Here is a 23,016-nt window from a genome sequence, read left to right as displayed (position 1 = left end):
CCCGGGGCCTTGAGTTTGACACCCCTGTTTTAGAGGGTCTTCGAAGCACTTGGAGGTTTATCCATGCCCTCATGGTCACCTGAGTAGTGCTCCTGGTTCCTGTAGTCTGAAATTTGGTTCCTGTAATCCTCTATTTCCAGAGGAAAAATTGCAGACTACAGGAACCAGGACCATTACTCAGGTGACCCTGAGGACACAGATAAACGTCGAAGGGCTTCAATGACCCTCTAAAAGGATGCAAATGACCAGCTGTCTGCAAGGAATATAAATCCTTCCATTCCCCACCATCCTGTCAGAGCTGAAGAAGCTCCTTGGGTGAGAAGTGAAACGTCTTCAAAGAAAAAACAAGAAAGTCCAGTTGCTTCCTGAAAAAGCACCTTTGGGACAGGAGATCGCAGGTTCAAGTCCCACCTTAGCATGAAAATCAGCTGGGTGACTTTGGGCCAATCCCTTTCTCTCAACCCCAGCCCACCCCACAGGGTGGTTGTTGTGGGGAAAATAGGAGGAGCGAGGCATGTTAGATTTGCTCACCTCCTTGAGTTCTTTGTAAAAATAATAAAGGCCGGATACAAGTTAATAAATAAATAAAAATAAAATAAATAGATCCACTCTGTGGGACCAATGAAAATAATAATAATAATAATAATAATAATAATAATAATAATAATAATAATAATAATAATAATAATAATAATAATAATAATAATAATAATAATAATAATAATAATAATATTTTAATTTGTATACCGCCCTTCTCCCGAAGGACTCAGGGCGGTGAACAGCCAAAATAAAATACAAAACAAACAATACATACAATACTAAAAAACAACCCTTAAAAAACTTATTCAAATGGCCAAATTTAAAATGTAATAACGCCCTATAAAATTGACAGAAATTTCAAACCCATAAAATCAAATTTAAAATTTTTTTTTTAAAAAATCAAGGCAGTCCAGCAAGGCGGAATAAATAGGTTTTAAGTTCGCGGCGAAAGGTCCTAAGATCAGATAGTTGTCGAAGTCCAGGGGGAAGTTCGTTCCACAGGGTAGGAGCCCCCACAGAGAAGGCCCTCCCCCTGGGGGCCGCCAGTTGACATTGTTTGGCTGACGGCACCCTGAGGAGTCCCTCTCTGTGAGAACGCACCGGTCGTTGGGAGATAGAGGACGGCAGTAGACGGTCCCGTAAGTATCCCGGTCCTAAGCCATGGAGCGCTTTAAAGGTGGTAACCAATACCTTGAAGCGCACCCGGAAGATGACTGGTAGCCAGTGCAGTCTGCGCAGGATAGGTGTTACATGGGAGCTTCGAACTGCTCCCTCAATAACCCGCGCAGCCGCATTCTGGACTAACTGGAGTCTCCGGGTACTCTTCAAGGGGAGCCCCATGTAGAGAGCATTGCAATAGTCCAAGCGAGAAGTAACGAGAGCATGAGTGACCGTGCATAGGGCATCCCGGTCCAGGAAGGGACGCAACTGGCAGATCAGGCGAACCTGGTAAAAAGCTCTCCTGGAGACGGTCGTCAAATGGTCTTCAAAGGACAACCGTCCATCCAGGAGCACGCCCAAGTTGCGTACGCTTTCCATTGGGGCCAATGACTTGCCCCCAACAGACAGCCACATCTGCAGCTGACTGTACCGGGGTGCCGGCATCCACAGCCATTCCGTCTTGGAGGGATTAAGCTTGAGCCTGTTTCTCCCCATCCAGACCCGTACGGCTTCCAGAGACCGGGACAGTACTTCGATAGCTTCGTTGGGGTGGCCTGGGGTGGAAAAGTTCAGCTGCGTGTCATCAGCATACAGTTGGTACCTCAGATTTGTGTCAATAAACTAAAAAGCTCAGGAAAGAAAGAAGGGTGAATTTGTAGTGAACGCCACTCTCAAGAACGATTGGAGAAATGGCAAAACTGACTGCTTTGATTAAAGTCTTTATCAAGCTGGAAACCAATTCTTGGGATTTTTGACCATAACTGAAAAAAATGAGATTTAGGTTTTGATGATTAATATGTTTATGATGTTAGAGGTACAGTTGGTTATGGTATATTGTAATTCAAAGGGTCATTGATTTACAAATTTTTATCTATGTCAAAGAAAGATGGAAGATCCTTTTTTTAATAGTTTTTTGTTGTTGCTTGCTCACTGTAATTTTATTTTGTTATCCCTTTCCCCCGGCCTAACTCCTTTTCTTTTCTTTTCTCTCTCTCTCTCTCTCTCTGTATGTGTATAAATACACACACACACACACATATATACACATAAATGTATATGTATACACACATGTATATGTATATGTATAATTTAATAAAGTTTCAAAACTGGAAAGAGTTTTAAAAGAGTTGTTGGAGAATGTTTCCCTCCTCTGAAGAAATTCACTCCAAGTTGCCCTCATGTCGGCTTTCCCTACTATAGTTGTAAATAAGCGAAGACACAGATGTTCTTTGGACACACCTCTAGACACTGTAGGAAGATGTCAACATTCGACACCAAGTTCATTTTTTGCAAGCAAGCATTCTGAGCATGAAATGTGATATTGTGGGAGATAAAGGTCCACAGATCTCTACTCTCCCTGTTTCTTGTGGTTTGCTTGGGCGTTTGCTGCCTGATGATTCAGTGCCATTGGAAGAAGTAATAATGATCAAGTCAATCAAGCCATCTACCTTACGAGCCCTAGTGGTGCAGTGGTAAGAATGAAGTTATCACAGGCTAACTCTACTCACTACCAGTTTGATTCTGACCGGCTCAAGGTTGACTCAGCCTTCCATCCTCCCGAGGTCATTAAAATGAGGAGCCAGATTGTTGGGGACAATATTCTGACTCTGTAAACCGTTTAGAGAGTGCTATAAAGCACTATGAAGCGGTATATAAGCCTCTTGTCTATGGAGATTCTCAGTCATCCAGATCATAGTTGTCCCAAGGGTGTTTTTTTCAAGAGGCAATTTGGACTTTCTGGTTTTTCTTTCTGATTTTTCTTTGAAGGTGTTTAGCTTCAAAGAAAAACCAGAAAGTCCAGTTGCCTCTTGAAAAAAACACCTTTGGGACGTCTAAGTGCTATTGCTATCTTCTTTGGGCGATTCCCGCCAATCGCCAGTCAGGTAGAAGATCACATCCCAATTTTTTCAGAATTAAGCCAGCGCTACTTAGTCTAATATGGATCTTTTGGCAATGCCTTGAAGGTCTCCGTATTGGCCCATGACTTGCTATCCCATTCCAGGAAGCCCATTACTATGAATAACTTCCAGGAAGAATATAAGTATTCAAAAAGTATTAGTTATCCCCTGTTCTCCGACTTAATGCTCTTACTTAAAAGGATAGTGCTTCTCAAAGGAGGTTATCATGTTTCTGAAAGCATCTTCCAGGTTGGCTTACCTTCTACCTGTCAAGATCTCACAAGGTCGGTTGTTGATTTCCCCATCACTTCGGTGTCGTGCCTGCGAAGCAAAAAAGAATGAATGAAATGCATTGGTACACTGAGCTTCTGTTCATCCAGAACTTCATCTAATCCAGGGTTTCTCAAACTTGGCAGATATGTAGACTTCAGCTCCAAGAAACCATGCCAAGTTTGAGAAAGGCTGCTTTAATCCAAGATCAAAAATTGCCAGTCCTCTGACCAGAAACTCTCATCTCACATTCCACCAAATGTGGAATGTGAAATATTAAACGTGGAATGTGAAATATTTCCATCAAATCATGAAAGGTTTATACAAAGCATGCATACAGGAAATGGGCTTTTGCAATGCTAGGTAAGTCCCTGATCTTCTTTTGCCTTTCCTGGATGAAATTAATCCTGTAAAATGTGATGCATTTAGCTTTGGTCAACCTGAGAATCCCAGGGCATAAATAGCATAGAGTTAACTGCTATATTTTAACTGTTATATTTTAATATATTTTAACAATATATATAACTTGCTCCAGTTGAGCAAGGATAAAACAACTGTGAAGCACCCTGCTTACTTTTCTTTGCTCTTTTCTTGCCCTAGGCTTATCTTCTTTAAACCCAGGAAACAGTGATAGCCAAATCTGCCTCCGTTTATCTTCCCAATAAGCAACAAAGGCAGAAGATCATTGAAAAGCAGTTTATTAGAGTACCATAAAGTTGGATCTCCCTATAAAAGAGGAGAACCTCAAGGCCCATCTTGCATTCCTTTTTATAGTTCACACAACAAAGAAAAATGAAAGAGGAAAGTTGGTTGGACAAGATAAGAGTAACCCCTCCTTTGCACAGTAAATCTACCACAAAACTTGTTTGAAGTTAGATAATCAAATGCCAGCTTACACTAAGAAACTTTTTTTTCTTATCAGGAGACAGTATCCCACCATCCTTCTGTAAATTATCTTTTCAGTTTAAGAATGTTAGAAGCTATCTAATCAAGCCATACAACCACAGGATAAAAGTTGTCCTAAATTCCAGTCTGTAGTGAGCCTGAACATAGAAAATAAATCAAATTAAAATACAAAGTACCTGTGTTAACCTAACTATATGGTCCAAGACAAAAAATGCAGGTAGAGTCTTCTGAAGGTAGGTCGTCTTTATTGCTTACAATCAAGGACTGTAAGTCTTTGGGAAGGAACCCTTAAACCAGGGGTGGGCTTCAGAAATTTCAGCAGCGGGTTCTCCGCCTGGTTGCTGGGTGGGCGTGGCCATGATGGGCGTGGCCTCCTGCACCACGGCAGGGGAGCCGTTTTCACCTTCCCCAGACTCGGGAGGTTTTCCTCAAGACTCTGGGAGGGCAAAAACTGCCTCCCCCGGACTCCGGAGGCCCTCCAGAGCTTTCAGGAGGCCCATTTTCCCCCCCTCTCTGAGCCTCTGTGCAGGCCCTGCACTTACCTCGCATCCAAAATGGGCCTCATGGAGACTCCGGGGAGGGGAGGAGAGGGGTGGGAGGGGCCAGCCAGGGGTGGATTTGGAGGTTCTCCGAACCGGCCATAACATTAGCTATGGGTTCTCCTGAACCCAGGCAAACCCATAGCAGCCCACCCCTGCCTTAAACCTTTCAGTCTGAATCAGAGGTGGGTTTCAGCAGGTTCTGACCAGTTTGGAAGTGAACATTTTGAGTAGTTCGGAGAACCGGTAATAAAAATTCTGACTGGCCCCATCCCCATCTATTCTCTGGCTCAGCTGATCAGGAGGAAATGGGGATTTTGCAGTAACCTTCCCCTGCCATGCCCACCAAGCCATGCCCACCAAGCCACGCCCACAGAACATGTAGTAAAAAAATTTGAAACCCACCACTGGTCTGAATCCTGGTGAGTTGGAGGCTTAAAACAAATTCCTCATGTTCTACTTATGCTCAAATAAGAAGTAAAGAGAAATGAGCCAGAATCTTTGTCTTCAACCAGGCAGTTTACTATAGTAGTTTCTTCTACAGTTCCACTTCAAAATAACACACAGCGGGCCTGATTTCAGGTTTGCCATTGATTAAAAACACTAACAACCTTAATTTCCCTGTGTGATATAGAGCCAATGAGGGATCTTAAAACAAAGAGTAGTGCCAAAAATGACCTGATTTCTACATCAATGTTTTTTCAAAATCAGCAACTTTAAGATGCGTGCACCTTAACTGCCAGAATTTGGCAGCCCCATGCATGTTCCCAAAGGCACTTTTTCAGAAGGCAACTGGACTTCGTTTTTCTTTGAAGATGTTGCGCTTCTCGTCTTATCATTCTGAGTACTAATGACCAGATGACTTCAAGGGACATAGATCCTTCCATCCTCACCACTCAGAACTGAAGAAGCTTCTTGGATGAGAAGCAAAATGTCTTCAAGGATGAAGTCCAATTGCCGTTTGGAAAAAAGCGACTTTAGGACAAGCGTGACCTGGATGACTGAGAATCTCCCTAGACATTCAGCCCATGGGTTGGCAGTTGGAGTTGAAGTCCATAGATCTTAAAGTTGTCAAACTGGAAAAGGACCTGCCTCAGCTATCTTCACAGGAAAGCATGACTCTTGAAGCGGCTTTTACTGGGAATACAGTGATTGCAGAGAAGTCGGGCAGAACCTGACGTTCCCACGCAAAGCATTAAGCTAATTGTCCTTCTTCAACCCCCCTCCAATCCTCCAGCCCACCAGTAGCCAACAATATGCTGCAAAGGTGTTTTGAGAAGATTAACGTTCAAGGCGCTATGACCTTTATAAGCTGGCTGTCAGCTTTGAAAGCCATATTAGGCCGGAAGCTTCCGTGCTGCCACTTTCTCATGTGTGGGAAAGTAGGGGGAGGGATTTAGTAGAGGGGTTGTCTTTAGACATCATAGCATTCTTCCTGTCGGTCAAGGTCAGGCTGATCCTGCATCTGGAGAAGGAGTGGTCGGAGTGCTGTCTCGAGATGGGACGGTTGGCGATTGGAGCATGCGATCGACTGAGGGGATGGTTTTGGAGGTTTTGATTTATTGAGGGGAAATGCGGACCTCTCAGATTCAGGTTTTCCCAGATGTGCCAGTTTATTCTAGTAAATTTATTTATTTACTAGTAAATAGAACTTTGAAAAATGCTTGCTTCAGAGTTTTTACTTGGAGTTGGGGGGTTTTCTGGAATTCTGACACTGGCTGGGAGGAAGCCCATCCAGTCGTTCCGAAGCTGATCGGACACTAGTTAGGTCCTATTCTAGGACCTACCTAGTGGCAATGAGGGAGGCGAGATGTTCCTACGCCTCCACCCACATTGCGTCGGCAGATAACCGCCCGGCCGCCCTGTTTCGGGTGACCCGCTCCCTCCTTCATCAGGAGGTGCGGGATGACCCTTTGCAGGGACGTGCCGAGGAGTTTAGTGGTTATCTATACGATAAAATCACTCAGCTCCGGGACGGTCTGGACCGACATTGGGATGATCCAAGCGAGGGAGAGGAGGCACGTCTTGTCGAGTCTGTTTGGGATGAGTTTGACCCTGTGGCTCCCAAGGACGTGGACAGGTTGTTGGGGAGACTTCACGCCACTACATGTTTACTGGGCCCGTGTCCTTCCTGGCTGGTACTGGCCACTCAGGAGGTGACACGAGGCTGGCTCCAGAGGATTATCAACGCTTCTTTGTTGGAAGGGGTTTTCCCTGCCGCCTTCAAAGAGGCGGTGGTGAGACCCCTCCTCAAGAAGCCCTCCCTGGACCCAGCTATTTTGGGTAATTATCGTCCAGTCTCCAACCTTCGCTTCGTTGCGAAGGTTGTAGAGAGTGCTGTGGCGCGACAGCTACCCCAATACCTGGATGAAGCCGTCTATCTAGACCCGTTCCAGTCCGGCTTCCGACCCGGATACAGCACGGAGACAGCTTTGGTCGCGTTGGTGGATGATCTCTGGAGGGCCAGGGACAGGGGTTATTCCTCTGCCCTGGTCCTATTAGACCTCTCAGCGGCTTTTGATACCATCGACCATGGTATCTTGCTGCGCCGGTTGGGGGGATTGGGAGTGGGAGGCACCGTGTATCGGTGGTTCTCCACCTATCTCTCCGACCGGTCACAGACAGTGTTGACAGGGGGGCAGAGGTCGACCGCGAGGTGCCTCACTTGTGGGGTGTCGCAGGGGTCGATCCTCTCGCCCCTTCTGTTCAACATCTATATGAAGCCGTTGGGTGAGATCATCAGTGGCTTCGGGGTGAGATACCAGCTGTACGCTGATGACACCCAGCTGTACTTTTCCACCCCGGGCCACCCCAATGAAGTTGTTGAAGTGCTGTCCCGGTGTTTGGAAGCCGTACGGGTCTGGATGGGGAGAAACAGGCTCAAGCTTAATCCCTCCAAGACGGAGTGGCTGTGGATGCCGGCATCCCGATTCAGTCAGCTGCAGCCGCAGCTGACTGTTGGAGGCGAGTTATTGGCCCCAAAGGATAGGGTGCGCAACTTAGGTGTCCTCCTGGATGAACGGCTGTCGTTTGAAGATCATTTGACGGCTGTCTCCAGGAGGGCCTTCCACCAGGTTCGCCTGGTTCGGCAGTTGCGCCCCTTCCTTGATCGGGATGCCTTGTGCACAGTCACTCATGCGCTCGTTACCTCTCACTTGGATTATTGTAATGCTCTCTACATGGGGCTCCCCTTGAGGTGCACTCGGAGGCTTCAGTTAGTCCAGAATGCAGCTGCGCGGGTGATAGAGGGAGCTTCGCGTAGCTCCCGTGTAACACCGCTCCTGCACCGTAAGACTGCACTGGCTACCTGTGGCCTTTCGGGTGCACTTTAAGGTTTTGGTTACGACCTTTAAAGCGCTCCATGGCTTAGGGCCTGGGTACTTATGGGACCGCCTGCTGTTACCACATGCCTCCCACCGACCCGTACGCTCTCACAGAGAGGGACTTCTCAGGGTGCCGTCCGCCAAGCAATGTCGGCTGGCGGCCCCCAGGGGAAGGTCCCTCTCTGTGGGGGCTCCCACACTCTGGAACGAGCTTCCCCCGGGTTTACGCCAAATACCTGACCTTCGGACCTTTCGCCGTGAACTGAAGACATATCTTTTCATTCGCGCGGGGCTGGCTTAAATTTTATTGATTTTAAATTTTCTACTACTAATTTTTAAATGGGGTTTTAGTTTTTTATATATTTTAAAGTTTTAGGCCAATTATAATAAGTTTTTTAATTTGCATTTTAAATTGTATATTGTATTGTCTGTTTTTACTTTTGCCTGTACACCGCCCTGAGTCCTTCGGGAGAAGGGCGGTATAAAAATCAAATAAATAAATAAATAAATAAATAAATAAATAAATAATCTGGCCCCCTCCCTAAATCCCATGCGTTACAGCAACAGTGAAAGCCATGCAAGGAATCCGGCTCCAGCAACCTGCCCCCTCCCACTCCAGAATGGCAGCGTCCCTAAGGGAGCCTGACAACTGGTCTAGACCAGGGGTCTCCAACCTCGGCAACTTTAAGACTTGTGGACTTCAACTCCCAGAATTCCAAAGCTGGCTGAGGAACTCTGGGAGTTGAAGTCCACAAGTCTTAAAGTTGCCGAGGTTGGAGACCCCTGCTCTAGATTGTTGAGTTGCTTTCCCCCCCTCCCCCCACAGATGACTCATCTGCTATCCTCCTCCAAGAGATTACAGTCAGTCATTCAATTAGACCGATGCCTTTGCAGGTGCTGAAGACAAATACTTACCACATCATCAATTAAATCACGAATGCCTCTGATGGAGAGCAAAATACCGAGGGGAAAGAGAAGTGCAAACCAAGGCAGTGTGGAGATTTGTGGGAAGGTCTGTAATAGAAGGTAAAAGGGAAACTTTTCTTCTCACAAAGGAGGAAGAACTTTGCATTAATATCTTTATTTATTTTATTTTTATTTTATTAATTTATTTTATTCGTCTAATCTTCAGCAGGAACAAGGCATTCCTTCCATTTGGGGAAAGCAGAATCAAAACAGGGCATATACACAAGAGTTCGTTTAGTGACCGTTCAAAGTTACAACAGCATTAAAAAAAAAACTTATGGCCGTTTTTCACACTTATGACCATTGCAGCATCCCCATGGTCATGGGATCAACATTCAGAAGCTTGGCAACTGGCACATATTTATGACGGTTACAGTGTCCCAAGGGCCACGGGATCACCTTTTGGGACCTTCTGACAAGGGGAAAAAACCAGATTCATTTGACAACCTTGTTACTAACTTAACAATTTCACTGATTTGCCTAACAACTATGGCAAGAAAGGTCATAAAATGGGGCAAAAATGCACTTAAAAACTGTTTTGCTTAGACACAGAAATGTTGGGCTCAGTTGAGGTCGTAAATCGAGGACTACCTGTATTCTTGTTGTATAACAGGGGTAGTCAACTTTTTTATACCTACCGCCCACTTTTGTATCTCTGTTAGTAGTAAAATTTTCTAACCACCCACCGGTTCCACAGTAATGCGCCGTGTATCGTTGTCTGTGCATGAGCAGAGCTGAGACGGCTAACTAGGCTGAGCTAAGGCACAAAAAATAAGGGCCTCTGGTGGCTCAGACTGGTAAGACAGTCTGCTATTAACAGCACCTGCTTGCAATTACTGCAGGTTCTAGTCCCACCAGGCCCAAAGTTGACTCAGCCTTCCATCCTTTATAAGGTAGGTAAAATGAGGACCCAGATTGTTGGGGGCAATAAGTTGACTTTGTATATAATATACAAATGGATGAAGATTATTGCTTGACATAGTGTAAGCCGCCCTGAGTCTTCGGAGAAGGGAGGGATATAAATGCAAATTTTAAAAAAAATCGTGTGATTGCAGCATCCATCTTGATTCTTTTGCCCCACCCCAAAAAATGCCATATTTTGAAAAAAAAAATGGACTGGGAAGAGAATCTCTTTAGAGAGTTGACAGCTTTTGGTGCCTCAGAACAGGTTATGTACACATCTGTATTTAAAAAGGTAGAAAGGTCCTAATTTTGCTGCCAATTGAGAATGGAATAAAGATTCCTCTTACCTGCAAAAGAATTATGAACAAGAAGTATACGTTGGCCAACCGGTGAAATTGTTCATACAAGTTGAGAGGGAGAAAAGTGAAAAAGTTGTACTTAGCCGTCTTAATGGCATTGTCCTGTGAACGATAAACCAGCAAAGATTCACATGAAACTTGAGCTAACTAATTTATTATCACGTATAAATTTTCATAAAACCAAAATCCACTTTGTGAAGTGAAGTGTGAAGAATGGAATATAATAACATGTAGGCAGGTATTCTTGGCAAGACCAAAACTGAGATTTGTGACATTTTTGTCTTTTTTTCCCCAGTAGACAACAGCAAAAAGGTTTAGAAATGGGAGGGAGGGAGGGAGGGAGAAAGGAAATGAAAGGAAAGGAAAGGAAAGGAAAGGAAAGGAAAGGAAAGGAAAGGAAAGGAAAGGAAAGGAAAGGAAAGGAAAGGAAAGGAAAGGAAAGGAAGGGAAAGGGAAGGAAAAAGGGAAGGGGAGGGAAGGGAAGGGAAGGGAAGGGAAGGAAAGGAAAGGAAAGGAAAGGAAAGGAAAGGAAAGGAAAGGAAAGGAAAGGAAAGGAAAGACACTAGTTAGCTTCTGGGAGGCTCACTAAACTTAAAACACAAACACAGACAAACACACATACACACAGAGAGAAGCAGAATATAAAGAGGGTTTGAAATCCCTAACCTTTTTATTCCTCCCTCCCTCCCATGGCCTCCAATAAGACTTACTGCATATTTTCTCTTCTTCAAACACCAGAGATGCCTCTTTCGAATTTGTGCATGATAAGCCCGGTTGTTAGCCTTAACCACCCAGGTAAAATCTGGAAGAAAAGGACAGGAAATACTTAGTCCCAATTGTGGTTGCACGTCAAGGACTATCTGTGCCGTTTTCTCTGAAAAGCCCATGCCCTTGCCAATGGTCAGCAGCACCATTTGTACTTCAAACTAAATATCCACACAAGTTGTTAATATCTTGATCACCGAGCCCAAGTAGAATCAACTGCCTTTGCAATACAATCTGTGTCAGTCCAGTTCAGTTATGCATTGAAACCTACTTTTCTGAGGAGGGATCCACAGAGGTTCGCCAGAATCTCAAAGGAGCCTTGGGGAGGGGATCTTCAAAAGGTGAAGAATCCCTTGCAACAATGGGAGTCTCACGGAAAGGATGCCGAGAAACGAAAAGGTCTCTAAGTGATCGTCACACAGGGTCTTCCAGAGTGGAAGAGGATATTTTTGGCTCAGGATTGAAGTGAGGTGTCCTCGGTGCTCTCTGAGCTTGGTTGTTTTTTTGCAGATGTTTAATTACCAAACTAGGCAACATCATCAGTGTTAGTGGAGGGGTGGGATTTGCTCTCAATTATATACTAGTGGCTTGTTGTGTCAGTGTTGGTAGAGGTGGTCTTGATCAGCGGTGAAATGCTCTGAAGTCTGCTACCGGTTCGCTTTGCTACCGGTTCGCTTTGTTACTGGTTCGCTTTGCTACTGGTTTGCTTCACACACGTATGTACGTGCCAAATGCATGCTTTGCGCTCATGTGCACCATAGGTGCTATCAGGCAGTGCTGGAAAAGGAGGATTAAGAAGCCTTTTCAGAGTCTTCAAAGGTAAGTAGAACAGCGAGGGGGGGGGGACAGCTGTGCTACGTGATTTAGATTCACTAGAAAGCATCATCGTAAATATCGGTTTTTCTGAACTGGTAGCATTTTTTTTACTACCAGTTCACCTGAACCAGTAGCATTTATTACTGCCGGTTCGGGCGAACTGGTACAAACCGGTAGCATTTCACCCCTGGTCTTGATAGTTCCTTGGTTGGGCTGTTGGTAGCTTGTTTGGTAGTTTGGTAGCATTTTTTGCTTCTTGATTGTAATTCTAATGTTCATCCTGGTGTTAATCTCTGTTCATCTGTGTGTTGATTGCTGGTGAGGAGGTGTTTTGGTCTTTTTTTTTCCTATTTGGCTTTTTGATTGTCTCCTTTGAATGGTATGTAGAAGTTGTTTACGTCTGTGTGCCTGTTGATGACTGTTTCACTCAGTGGGGAGTTCGGGGATTACAAGACCTCTAATATTTGGGATCTCAATGTCACCCCAATCCTCCATGTGTATATGCTGTGAGGTCAGGAGGTCTCAAACATCGTGTGCCCTTTATGGTCCAGTTGAGCAAGGATCTGCCCCCAGCAAAATCATCATTGGCTTTGTGTAAATGAAGATTCTCCATTAATTGTAATATCTCATTTACTCTCACTCTGTCTTCCCTATCCTATCCACCTTCTCCAGGTATGCCTAACCAGCTCTCCCTATTTCCCTTCTGTACTCAGGAAAAGCCAGGAAAAGGCATCTTGAGATAGCTGGAGACATAGTTGAGAGAGCTAGGTGTGTCTAACCCAGGGGTGAAATGCTCCCGGTTCAGACCGGATCGTTCAATCCGGTAGCGATGGTGGCAGGTGGTTTGGAGAACCGATAGGAAAAATCCCTGCCCCCCGCCATGTCCAGCTGAGCCGTGCGATCATCAGAGGGTTTTTTTGTTTTGTTTTTTACTTTTAAAGCATTTTTCCTTTGGCCGAAAAAATGCTTTTAAAAGTAAAAAAAAAAGCCTCTGATGAGGCTCTGATAATCCCAGCTGAGTTGCCTGATTGTCAGAAGCTTTTATTTTCTTTAAAAGCATTTTTTTTACTTTAAAAGGATAAAAAAAGCCTCTGACAATCAGGCAACTCAGTTGGGATTGTCAGAGCCTTTTAAAAGCATTTTTTCTACAACCTCTTTGGCTGAAGAGGTTGTAGAAAAAATGCTTTTAAAAGTAAAAAAAAAAGTTGGCCACGCCCACTCAGTCACATGACTCCAGCCCCGCACCAAGCCATGCCCAAAGAACCAATAGTAATAAATTTTACATTTCACCACTGGTCTAACCTAGCCTATTCAAGAGAAGGCTTGGGGGGAACATGAAAATTGTCTTCTTATATATTTGAGCAACTGTCACACGGAAGAGGAGGATTGACATATCCTCCAAAGCTCCAGAGGACAGGACAAGAAGTAATGGGTAGAAGCTTGTTAAGGAGTGATCTATCCTAGAAGTAAGGAGAATTTTTTTGACAGTGAGAACAATTAATTAAACAATGGAATAACTTGCCTCCTGAAGTAGTAGGTGATCCATTGCTGGAGGTTTTCCAAAAAAAACAACCATTTGATTGGGATGGTATAAAGCTCCTTCTTTGAGTTGGGGGTTGGACTAGAAGACCTCCAAGGTCCCTTTCAGCCCTATGAGTCCATAGCAATAGTCCACAGACGGGAGCTTATGTGAGGAACAGATACACATACACAAACACCCCTTTCAATGAGATATCAACCACTTTGGGAGATGGATGAGTGACTCATATAAAATGATAGAGGGCACAAAGGATTCCTTGTTATTGATTACAGTAGAGAAAAGTTTGCCAACAAAGTTTGCCAATCTCAGGCCCAGGGAGGAAATACCAAGGCTGGTAAAAGCATATCTTCCAAACAAATTCAAGTTTTTCAAGCTTCTAAAGTGTCATCTCCCCCCACTCCACCCCTTCGGATTACATCAACTGGAGATTAAATTAAAGCTGGGGAACAAGCTTTAGCCTGGAAAAAAATTACTTCAGTTATATCCATTTCATGGTTCAAAAATCTGTATTCCCCCCCCCCACACACACACACACTCAAAATGTTCCCACTTGTGATTCTACAAATCCCCACATCAACTTACCTGGTCCTGTTTTAGTCTCATCCTGGTAACTCCCGAAAGACTCCTGGCTTGGCATTTTGAAATCTAAAAAGTGAAAAAGATTAAGTCATTTAACCTTCCTGCAATTTGCTAGCTTAGCCCTTGTTGGCTATGATCCCAACAGAGTTAGGAGTTGCTGCAAGGAGGACCGGTAGCATTTTGATTACGATGATGACGGATACTAATAAATAATAATTTGCTCACCTCTTGTATATTCCATCGCAGCTGCAATGCTAATTTAGCCATTCTGCCATCTGCACTCATTTTCCAGGGATAGGGTAGCACATCTTTCCCAACCTTGGTACCTCCCAGATGTGTGGACTTCAACCCCCCAGAATCGGGGAATCCTGGGAATTGAAGTCCACAGATCTGGAAAGGTTGAGCTGGGATGAGGGGAGATCTGGATCCTGATCCCCATTCGCCCTTGGCCTTCGCTTCGTGATGGGCACCAGTCCTTATCTTTCAGCCCAATTGCTCTAGCTGAGAAAGCAGGAGAATCACGTGCTTTGGTTTCCTGGAGGTGATTTATTTGTTTTTCCAGAGGGATTGTCAAATGGCTTAGAAGAGTTAAGACTGGGTCAAAGCTGCTTAAGCAACCCCAGATTTCAGCGGTAAGAGGCAGTTGAGACTCAAGAATCAGGGAATGAGAGAAAAGTTCACTTTCAAACGTTCCAGAGTTGCAAAAAAAAAAAAAAATTGCAGCCTGGACGGACAAAAATCAGATGGGTTACCCGAGGGTGTGTGATGATGGGGACACACTATCAGTGCAAGAGCGTCTTTAGAAATACCCCTGAGTCTTTCCCATACTAAAAGGCAGATTAGGATTATAAAATGCACCAGCCTTCCTTCCCACGGGCTTAAACGGGCTCACCCCTCTTCTTATCTCTTTTGCACATCAGCAAATGTAGAAAAAGAAACCAGCACGCCGGTTCAACACAAGCATAGGAACATCGTCACTGGCTAGTTTAATCCTGACTGCGCAATCGTCCTCATTCGACAGAATAAGCCGCTAGCAGCATCATAATAAGTCTGTGAGGAGCTGACCACCTGCCTGGGAAGTTTGTATACAAAATAATCAGGCCTGTCTGGTTTGCTAGGGTGCATTCAGACGACCTATTGCATAAACTTCGAGGATGCGTTTGGAATGTTATCTCATCCGCTGCCTTCCAATCTGACTACGGCATTTGTCCTCCTTGCCAGGATCTTGCTTTAAGGAACGCTGTAAGGAGCCCAATGGTACCATTCACATCCTTCCAAATACCTGCAGGAAATACTGTGCTCGGTAATAGCAATGTGGTCATCCTCCATCAGTGGTGGGTGGGTTTCAAATTTTTTTACTACCGGTTCTGTGGGCGTGGCTTGGTGCACGTGGCATGGCTTGGTGGGCATGGCTTGGTGGGCGTGGCAGGGGAAGGATACTCTAAAATCTCTATTCCCACCCCACTCCAGGGGAAGGATACTGTAAAATCTCCATTCCCACTCCACTCCAGGGGAAGGATACTGCAAAATCCCCATTTCCTCCCGATCAGCTGGGACTCAGGAGGCAGAGAATAGATGGGGGCGGGGCCAGTCAGAATTTTTACTACCGATTCTCCGAACTACTCAAAATTTCCACTACCGGTTCTCCAGAACTGGTCAGAACCTGCTGAAACCCACCTCTGTCCTCCATCTCAGTGTTTCTCAATCTTGGCAACTTTCAGAGGTGTGGACTTCAACTCCCAGAATTCCCCAGCTAGCTAATCATCAATGGTGGACATGCCCATATGCAAAAAAGTATTGGGCCAAAGTTAGAAAATGGTTGGAAGAGATAACCGACCAACCCATAGATTGGAAACCAGAGACATTTCTGTTGGGAATATTTACTAGGAAATACATTAAAGAAATACAATACCTAATTTTACATATAATAATGGCTGCGAGAATATCATAGGCATAGAACTGGAAAAAAGATAATATACCTACTGAGGAAAATCCTGGACTATGCTGAGATGGACAAACTAACGATGGAGATAAAAGAAAAGGAAGATACATTAGAATGAATGAATGGTGAAAGGTCACAAACGGATAATTTTTAAATAATCTATAGCTTTAATATTATATGTGAAGGAATATATATAGAAACAAGGGATAAATGGATAATAAGGATAAATATATTTAATGAAGAGTAAGGGGGAAATGTAAATAATAGAAGACTATCGTTACGAAACAGTTGTAAAAAGGGAATATATGTTTTGTGTTTGTGTTTAACAACACTCTTGAAGGTTTTAGAAATCTGTGGTGGTGTGCAATCTGTGGTGGCGGCAAATGTTGAAACCACTGGAGGTTCCCCCATCTCCTCCTTTAAATAATGCAATTATCTCATTTTCTAGTTGGAGAAATAGTCTCCTCTGAGATTACGCAGATTATTTAGCCATTTGGCAATCTGCACTCATTTTCCAGGGATAGGGTAGCACACTTTTCCCAACCTTGGTGCCTCCCAGATGTATGGACTTCAACCCCCAGAATTCTCATCAAAGGCCAGGTTGGCTGGGGAATTCTTGGAATTGAAGTCCACAGATCTGGAAGATGCCAGACCTGAAAGGGTTGTATTTTTTTGGACCCATGTCAACATCCTAGAGTTCTCTTGGGTAGGTTTGGAGCGGTCTGCCAGACTATGGGGCAGAAATCCAGAGTGATCCAACCTGGGGGGTTTCCAGACAAGTAATAACAGTAACAGAGGTGGAAGGGACCTTGGAGGTCATCTAGTCCAACCCCCTGCTCACGCAGGAGACCTATACTAGGGATTCTATCTGATCGATAAGCTCAGCATCTTAGCCACTGAGCCACCGAGCCAGGCTTTGTCACCTAGCCAGACTATCTGTCAGTAGTGACTGAGAGGATCCAGTCAAAAGGAGGTAATATTAGGGAGAGGACATGTTAAGCAGGGAAAATTCTGATCAACAGAAGAGGAGGAGGAAAAACAGAAAAAAGAGACATAAATGTGAAAGGCATAAAGGTTATTCAAAACACATTGCATCCATGAAATCAGGGGTCTTCAACCTTGGCAACTTTAAGCCTGGAGGACCCCTGCATAAAATTATAGAAAATGCAGTTTCTGTAAGTTATAAATTAGATTTTGCTGGGTCTTGTGTTGCCCAGAAATGTACTCTTCTGTTTTTAAAATCAATTCACTACTTTGGAGCATATACCCAGAAAAAATGTTTATGAAGGAGGACCTCAGAAACCTGAGTGGACTGGGAATTATCACTCCCAAGGCTAGAATAATAAGATCAAAGAGTGCAGAACAAAACCAGTTATGCAAACGATGTAAACATCGCCTCATTATTACAGGATACAAAAGTCAGTTATCTGAACTATTTAGCTTTTTTATTACTACAACCAAAGCTTCTTGTTTTTATTGACTGCCAAAGGGGTGTGTGTGTGTGTGTGTGTGTGTGTGTGTGTGTGTGTGTGTGTGTGTGTGGAGTCAAATTAAAAGCAATGCAACTGTCAAAAGCAGCAGACGTAGAAAAAACAGCTGTTGTTTATAGAACTTCCTAGTTCTCATAAAGGCTTTTCTGGCTGCAGCAGGGAAACAGCTATAGTATTGAAATCTTTACTGTGTGGCCTCTATTCACTATTTCTATTGTCGCTACCGAAAGAAAATACACTGCTGAAATACAGGTAGTCCTCGAGTTACAACCGTTATGGAGTCTGCTCATCATGGGTCTCTCCTGCTTGTGCAGGGGGTTGGACTAGAACAGGGGTCTCCAAACTCGGCAACTTTAAGCCTGGTGGACTTCAACGCCCAGAATTCCCTAGCCAGCAAATGGCTTTTTCTGCAGTTCTAATTATCCGTTGAAGTCTGTGTCTGTCTTGTATGGTTGCGGAGCCAAACCAGAGAGTTATAGAGGTACAGATTGGGGTGAAATCCTGCAGGTTCTGACAGATTCTGGAGAACTGGTAATGGATATTTTGAGCAGTTTGGAGAACCGGCAAATACCACTTCTGGCTGGTCACACCATGCCCACCAAGTCATGCCCACAGTAAAAAAAAATTGGATTTCACCACTGGTGCAGATGACAGACTCAATAATTCCTCTGACTCAGACTCAATCATATAAGTTTAGTTCCTTTTAGCCTCATTACCACAAGACACAGAGATGGCTTCTAACTTAGATGGCTTTGTAGAAAGTTAGCACCCACCCCTAGAAGAATAATATTTTGAGAAATATTAAAAAAGGCAGGATAAAATATTTCCCCTAAAAGAGAAATAAAAATCTTAAGGGAGACAGAAACTCAGAGCCCCAGCTTCCTGCCCCCAAGCAGATACTAAGCTGAGGCCAGCTTTTAGAAATGTAGATTTGGTAATCCATTACTTCCTGCAACAAAGTCTGAACAAAGATAGGGTTCGCCCTCAACCACAATAGGAATTGCCCAACAAGCCCCTTCATTGCATCAGCCCAAACTTCAACCAAGCATAGCTTAGACAAACTCCTAGGATTTGTACATGGTCCCATGGAAGTCTGACAACAGCCAATAGAATACATGGTCTTGAACAGGAACAGGAAGCTCAAGTTCAAGCCCAAGAGAAGTTATAAAAACTCTCAACTCCATGTGGTCAGCTACCCAGAATCCAGTGGTGGGATTCAGCCAGTTCACACTATTCAAGAGAACCGGCTGTTAACTTTCTAAGCGGCTCAGAGAACCGGTTGTTGGAAGAAATCTTATTTTGGTTTTTCCACTTTACAGGACTAATCCTGTAAGGAAGGCAGAAAGAAAACATTCTCGTGATGTTTCTAGCCTAATCTTTATCATCCTGCTTACAGAAACTGCCTCTCTGGTTAACCCTTATTACATTGTAACAGCTAAGGCGAAGTGCCCATCAACGTGAGTGATGTTGAGTCGGCCATGCCCACACGGTCACATGACCACCAAGCCACACCTACCCAGCTGTCATTAGGGCAGAGAACCGGTTGTTAAATTATTTGAATCCCATCACTGCCAGAATCACATGTGCTTGGTGGTTCTGCTTCATCAATAAATGGATCCTCTTTCCAATCAGCCTCCATCCTCCATTTTGTCTCTAGTGCCTTTCTCCCGATTGGAACTGAACCAGATGGATATTCTTCCAACAGTTTTAAACCAGAGCTACCAATGCATGTTGTGATGAGTGATTTTGCTGATCAGCCAATTTGTTTCAGAGCCTGACGCTGGTCAGAGCTGAGAAGTCACCCAGCATAAGGCAGGACCAAAACCTGGGTCTTCTCATTTCTCTTCCAGGACTTTTACCACGTCACAATGGTGGCTTTCTCTGGATGACCACAGTGAGAAATAAAATGCTAGAGTAAGATGGGTTTGACAGGGGCATTCTTTGGTTTTCACAACCATTTAGATATGAGCCAGCAGTGTGCAGCAGCTGCCAAAAAAGCCAACACAATTCTGGGCTGCATAAACAGAGGGATAGAATCAAGATCACGTGAAGTGTTAGTACCACTTTATAATGCCTTGGTAAGGCCACACTTGGAATATTGCATTCAGTTTTGGTCACCACGATGTAAAAAGATGTTGAGACTCTAGAAAGAGTGCAGAGAAGAGCAACAAAGATGATTAGGGGACTGGAGGCTAAAACATATGAAGAACGGTTGTAGGAACTCGGTATGCCTAGTTTAATGAAAAGAAGGACTAGGGGAGACATGATAGCAGTGTTCCAATATCTCAGGGGTTGCCACAAAGAAGAGGGAGTCAAACTATTCTTCAAAGCACCTGAGGGTAGAACAAGAAGCAATGGGTGGAAACTAATCAAGGAGAGAAGCAACCTAGAACTAAGGAGAAATTTCCTGACAGTTAGAACAATTAATCAGTGGAACAACTTGCCTGCAGAAGTTGCAAATGCTCCAACACTGGAAATCTTTAAGAAAATGTTGGCTAGCCATTTGTCTGAAATGGTGTAGGGTTTCCTGCCTGGCCAGGGGGTTGGACTAGAAGACCTCCAAGGTCCCTTCCAACTCTGATATTATTATATTATTATTATCATGGAGAAAACCTATCCATCTATGCAGCTGCTAGAAGTCAAAAATGACTTGGCACATCTTCATAATTGCCATCTTTAGGTTCTCATGGTTAAACTTCATTGCCTGAAATTATTAGCTAACAATGCAGTTCAGAAGAAGAAGGAAGAGAAGAAGGCAAGTAACATAACATAACATAACATAACATCAGAGTTGGAAGGGACCTTGGAGGCCTTCTAGTCCGACCCCCTGCCCAGGCAGGAAACCATACACCATCTCAGTCAGATGGTTATCCAACATTTTCTTAAAAATTTCCAGTGTTGGAGCATTCACAACTTCTGAAGGCAAGTCGTTCCACTTATTAATTGTTCTAACTGTCAGGAAATTTCTCCTTAGTTCTAAGTTGCTTCTTTCCTTGACCAGTTTGACCAGTAAAATAATCCTTTATTTCTTCCTCCTGCATTTTCCTGCATAGCTTTCACTCATCAGCCAGTTGATTAAGCCAACAAAAACAGATAGTATTACAAACAGGCAGGTACAAGTCTTTAAGGTGTTAGCAAAAAAAGAGGGGAAACAGCACCTTTCAGCTTAGAATTTGCTGGAGACAAATCCAAGCCATATACCCAAAGCTGGCTTACCTACACATGTAACCCATGAGGAGGATCCTAAATAGTCAATTACAATGAACTTTCCATTAAAAAAAAATGCTGGTATATTTTGTCCATCAAATTGAAAGTAGGTAGTGAGGCAGAAGTTGATGATTCTGGCTACTCCAGGAATTCCTGGAAGCTTGGCATTCAGACAAATCAGTTATCGATAGATACATAGAGAGAAACCACATTTACACACCATTCAAGGTTGACTCAGCCTTCCATCCTTCCGAGGTTGGTAAAAGGAGGACCCAGATTGTTGGGGGTAATATGTTGACTCTGTAAACCACTTAGAGGGGGCTGTAAAGCACTGTGAAGCGATATATAAGTCTAAGTGCTATTGCTAGTGCTATTCAAAACTAAGAAGGAAATAAAAAGACCAGAACTCATCGTCTCTGGCAAACAACATCCAGATAAACAGGGATTAGCACCAGACAAACAATCAAGGAACCACCAATAAGAAAACCATACTTGCACCAACAATGGCATGGCAAGCCTCACTGTCGTGTCCCACTCCTCCGCTGACGGCCGGGTCAGGGAAATCCAAATCAGGTGTGCCTCTGCAGCTCTGCCAAAGTCCTAGCAAAGTCCTCAAGGCAGGCAGGAGACCAGAAAGTGACTTCAGCAAGATATGTTTAGACTTTGCCTGACTCAGAGACTGCCAGAAAGCAGATCCTTTATATAGGCCATGGGGTGTGGCTCCATGACTCAGCACTTATCCAGGCCTGCCCCTCCCTTCCTTCTGACGCCGCCTATCAATTCTTCTGAAGCGAGGGTCACTCCAATCGGCAGCTGTTGGTAATTGACCTTCCTCAGGCTCACATGCTGTGGAGGAGGGCGAGGGGTCTAGTTGCTCCGTTTGCCTGGGCATGGAGCCAGAGCTGGGGGCTGGAGATACTTGCTCTTCTTCAGCCTGTCTGGGCATGGAGCCAGGGCTGGGGCCGGGAGATGCCCCCTCCTCAGCCTGTCTGGGCATGGAGCCAGGGCTGGGGCCGGGAGGCATGCTAGGACATTCTTCAGCGTTCGGAAGCAGATAAGCAGACCCCGGCTGTGGTGAGATTGGGCGAGACACAACACTCACATCCATTGGCATTGAAACATCTGCAGGCACTCAACCAAGCTCAGAGAGCATCAAGGACTCCACAGTTCAACCCTGAGCTACATATATTCTCTTCTATTGAAGGCCAACTTTGGAATTTGACATGTGGAACTCTCGCCCCTTTTAAAGGGTGCTACATTGTACAGCTGGAGGATCATTCATAGATCTGGATGGACGGACCCTTTTTACATATACAGATCAATATTATTTTGATTTCAATGTCAGGGATGAGACATTTCCCTTTTTCTTTATGTGCCTATGTGCTTCTCTAGTCTGGATATGATTTGTCTTAATCGTTGGCTGTTATCTTCAGGTTTTCTCCATCCCTGTTCTTGATCGCTATTACTGTTTTATTTACCGTTGTCGTGCTTTGCACTAATTTATATGCCACCTTATCACTGAAGCCACCTGAACAGGAAATTAAGCCATACAAAAAACAAAACCTCTGTCAGTTATTATTCTCAGATAACACCAACAATCAAAGGTCAGTGGTTCTGAGACGTGGGAGGAAGAAGACCATGTTTTACAAAGGGTTCCATATCCTTAGAGTCCAGCGTGTGTATTTTAAGAAAGCGAAGTACAGACACTTCAGAAAACTAGCACCCACCCACTGGCACACCACGACTTTTTATCATACCAAGATGCCTAATGCCATGCCTGGAAATAGGCATTTTAAAAAATTTCCTACGTCAAAGCACGGGTTGGATATAAAAAGTACATTATCAGGAAGAAACAGCTTGTATGCTTTGTCCGCCTACCAGAATAAATCGAGATCGTTTTGTTGTGGAACCGTGAAAGTCACTTTGTACCCCAGCTGTCCCTGGAAAATCCTCAAAGTGGAAAATCCTCGAAGTGCTGCTGCTTGTTACCTGGATGCTCAAAGGGTGATTGTTCTCATGCCATTGCATCGAACTGTCCATGTGTTATGTACGGTACTGTCTAAAGGGTGTAAACCCTTCGAGACCAGGAATGGTCCTCTTCTATTTTGTAAAGGACCATTGCTATGGTGATACTTACACAATAACAATTATTCAATTCATTTTGCTGTACTATTGAGATCTAAGCTCTACGTAAATAAGAAACCAAATAAGTACTATAATAATAAAGCAAGAGCAATAAAACAAGGAATAACCTTTCTTCCTTCCTTCTTCTTCCCTTCCCCTTTTTTTCCCCAACACCAAGAGTGAGTAGCT

At 44.1% G+C, this 23,016-nt stretch overlaps 1 protein-coding gene across 2 annotated transcripts in view; it reads right to left on the bottom strand.

The window, feature by feature from the left end:
* Nucleotides 1-23,016, bottom strand: part of ATP8B3 (ATPase phospholipid transporting 8B3) — a 137,712-nt gene that overhangs the window by 75,344 nt on the left and 39,352 nt on the right. For both annotated transcript variants that reach the window (XR_009152748.1, XM_058163367.1), the window contains exons 2-6: nt 14,068-14,130; nt 11,075-11,166; nt 10,353-10,466; nt 9,052-9,150; nt 3,358-3,419 (exon numbers count right to left, since the gene is read on the bottom strand). Coding sequence is in view for 1 of the 2 variants with exons in the window: in XM_058163367.1 (XP_058019350.1) it covers nt 3,358-3,419; nt 9,052-9,150; nt 10,353-10,466; nt 11,075-11,166; nt 14,068-14,130 (430 nt within the window). In the remaining variant the exon portion in view is untranslated. The remainder of the gene's footprint in view (nt 1-3,357; nt 3,420-9,051; nt 9,151-10,352; nt 10,467-11,074; nt 11,167-14,067; nt 14,131-23,016) is intronic.

This window comes from Ahaetulla prasina, chromosome 1 (assembly GCF_028640845.1).
Source record: "Ahaetulla prasina isolate Xishuangbanna chromosome 1, ASM2864084v1, whole genome shotgun sequence".
Classification (NCBI taxonomy): Eukaryota; Metazoa; Chordata; class Lepidosauria; order Squamata; family Colubridae; genus Ahaetulla; species Ahaetulla prasina.
The sequence above is the reverse complement of the archived record's forward strand: the minus strand, read 5'-3'. Positions and strand labels throughout refer to the sequence as shown.